Here is a 2,452-nt window from a genome sequence, read left to right as displayed (position 1 = left end):
TCTGTTTGATGTTCATAAATTGACTGGCTTACCCATCGCTCGGCAGAACTCGTTAATTGCGTGGCTTGTAAAGCATAAATATTAATGTAAAACTAAAAATAGAAATTCCCAATCATACTGGAATTTCTGAGAACAATTAGCTGAACCGATTGAACGGACTAGATTCTCCTATCTATCCGCTGCGTTTCAGCTGAGCGACTGATTGCTGCTATTACGCATAATTGTTGCGGCAGCAATTGATACAAAATAAGGTTTCGCTCAAGCGGACAGTTTCAACTTGTGCAGTTTATGTAAAATGAATCATCAATTCAGAGATCTACGCCCTTTGATGGACTTTTCCAAACTTCTTGTGACTCAGAAATCAGTTAGAATTTATTTCCCCTCAAGTAGTGCCTTTCCTTGTGATTCAATCAAGGACCTGCTTCGGCTGGCGGGTTTTTGGAGCTGTAGAAATCAATTTGATGCTAATTTCCATTAAACGGCGTAGTCAGGTGTATATAATGACCATAAATACCGCAAAATATGCTCTTAAAAACGAGCCATGAGCAATCTGAGTTCAGTCTTCAAGCAACCGTCTGGGAGCCATGATGATGCTGGTGATCCTCTGGATTTTGCTACTAGCCTCGCCGCAGGCGGAGAGCAAGTTCAAGAGCCTCCACTGCAACAGCTTTGACATGGACTATGGGGAGTTTCTTCTGTGCAAAATACAAGCCATTAATCGGTACCGGAACTCGATCAGCATTTCGTACCTGAACAAGCAACCAGTCCCCAGTCACTTGACTGTAAGTTCTCCAACATTGAATGATGTGAATCTACCCTAAACTCATTTTGCTGCAGGTTCGCTTGGAGTTCTTCAAACGTGCTAATGGCTGGCGACCTTTTCTGTACAACATCACGCTGAACGTGTGCGATTTCTTGGATAGGAATAAGACCAAGCCCAACAACCACCACAGGATGATCTTCCGCCTAGCTGTGGCCTACCTCATACCCTATATAACCCGTAGTTACTCCTGTCCTTTTATGGTGAGCTCATGTTAGGGATTATTCATCAATTTGTGCCATGAATCGTAAGCCTTTCTCTGTTTGCATCTCTCAGGCCAATCAGGTGCTGAAGCTTGTGAAAATGGAGTTCGATGTGGAGAAGTTCCGCACTCGTTTCCCCATCGAGACGGGCGAGTATGCACTGCAGTTTAGTTTGTATCACAAAAAGATACTTAAGTATACGGTTAACGGCTCCATGGAGTACTCCAACTACAGAGAGCACTGAAATCAATAAATGTGAGAATGTAAAGCTTAATTTAGGCGCTCAAAAATCATTCACAGAATGTAGTAAATGGAAGGGTATTCGCAATTCTAACCCATAATAACTCCTTTAATAATCCAGATCTAATACCGAAACGGTTGGGCGGGCACCTCTGTATCTGGAATCACTTAATCGTGAAGCGATGCCAATTATCTAATTAGCCTTTAAGTACGCAGTTTTCGATCCATGACGGCTCAATGAGCCCCAAAGATGTGCAGTAATCAGGCATTAAACTGTGCGATTGGAGTGAAAAATCCACCGTTCTACCATGGTCAAATATTCCCTTTTTTGGCACAAATAACACTTTTTTATCAAAAGTATTTCTACATTTACTTCCTTTTATAACTAAGACCTACCAAAATAAATTGTAATTGTTGCGCTTAGCGCCCATCTTTATAGGATATTTTTGTGGATGTCTCTGCAGCACTTTTCATGCTCTCCTCGTAATTTAATAGCATCTTTTGGCAACATTTATAATAATTTGAAAGAATCTCCCTTCCTCCCTCGCTGCAACAAAAAACCTCATCGCTCAATGTGCCAATTGTCAGGGCAGGGGGAGGACAGCAAGAGAGAGAAGGGAGTCCTTCGTTGTAGCCAGATGTGGCAGAACAAGAGACAGACCCAGTTTGCCAATGACAAGCTGAGCGAAGACACAACACAACACGACTGAAAATTGACTGCATTTTTCGCCACACAGTTTCCCAGTTTCCACAGTTTGTTTGTTCAATTTTCAATATGCATTTGCAGGGCCATGCCGTGCCATGCTGTGGCAAAAGAAGGAATCAAATCAAACAACAAATAAGCAAACAAGCAAACAAGCAGCAATGAAGCTGTTTCCCTGTCTTGTTTCATATCTCTGCCAAACTGTGGCATCCACAGCCACTCCGCTCCACTCTATTCCCCTCAACCCTCTGCAATCCCCTGAATCACTTAGCCACAAAAAGCTAAAAACTGACCAAACGAATGGCAGAACCAATTGCTGCGAATTGCGGTCAACAGTTTTGATTGTTTTTGTGGCCATGCTAAGGGTGCCCATAGTCCACGTTCCACAGTCGGCAGTCCGCAGTCCACTGCCACTTCCACTTGCAACTGCTGTCTTTTGGCGGTTGTTAAACAAGGCCAGCTGTACACAGCAGTGGGCCACACTCG

The 2,452-nt window shown here is 43.3% G+C and overlaps 1 protein-coding gene across 1 annotated transcript; it reads left to right on the top strand.

Annotated features, from left to right (window-relative positions):
• Positions 1 to 556: 556 nt before the first annotated feature.
• On the top strand, positions 557 to 1,267 carry LOC117889824. Its single transcript, XM_034794303.1, has 3 exons — positions 557 to 782; positions 838 to 1,023; positions 1,097 to 1,267. The coding sequence occupies exons 1-3, from the start codon at positions 585 to 587 to the stop codon at positions 1,265 to 1,267; spliced, it is 555 nt and encodes a 184-aa protein (XP_034650194.1). The 5' UTR covers positions 557 to 584.
• Positions 1,268 to 2,452: the final 1,185 nt, after the last annotated feature.

The sequence above is a fragment of the Drosophila subobscura genome, chromosome E (genome assembly GCF_008121235.1).
Source record: "Drosophila subobscura isolate 14011-0131.10 chromosome E, UCBerk_Dsub_1.0, whole genome shotgun sequence".
NCBI lineage: Eukaryota > Metazoa > Arthropoda > Insecta > Diptera > Drosophilidae > Drosophila > Drosophila subobscura.
The sequence above is the reverse complement of the archived record's forward strand: the minus strand, read 5'-3'. Positions and strand labels throughout refer to the sequence as shown.

What these genes read in the sequence shown, in the direction of transcription:
- LOC117889824 (XM_034794303.1), top strand. Translation starts at nt 585, where the DNA reads ATGATGATGCTGGTGATCCTCTGGATTTTGCTACTAGCCTCGCCGCAG. An exon ending in CAGTCCCCAGTCACTTGACT is followed by an intron (nt 783 to 837) that starts GTAAGTTCTCCA and finishes ATTTTGCTGCAG; the next exon opens with GTTCGCTTGGAGTTCTTCAA. An exon ending in GTTACTCCTGTCCTTTTATG is followed by an intron (nt 1,024 to 1,096) that starts GTGAGCTCATGT and finishes TGCATCTCTCAG; the next exon opens with GCCAATCAGGTGCTGAAGCT.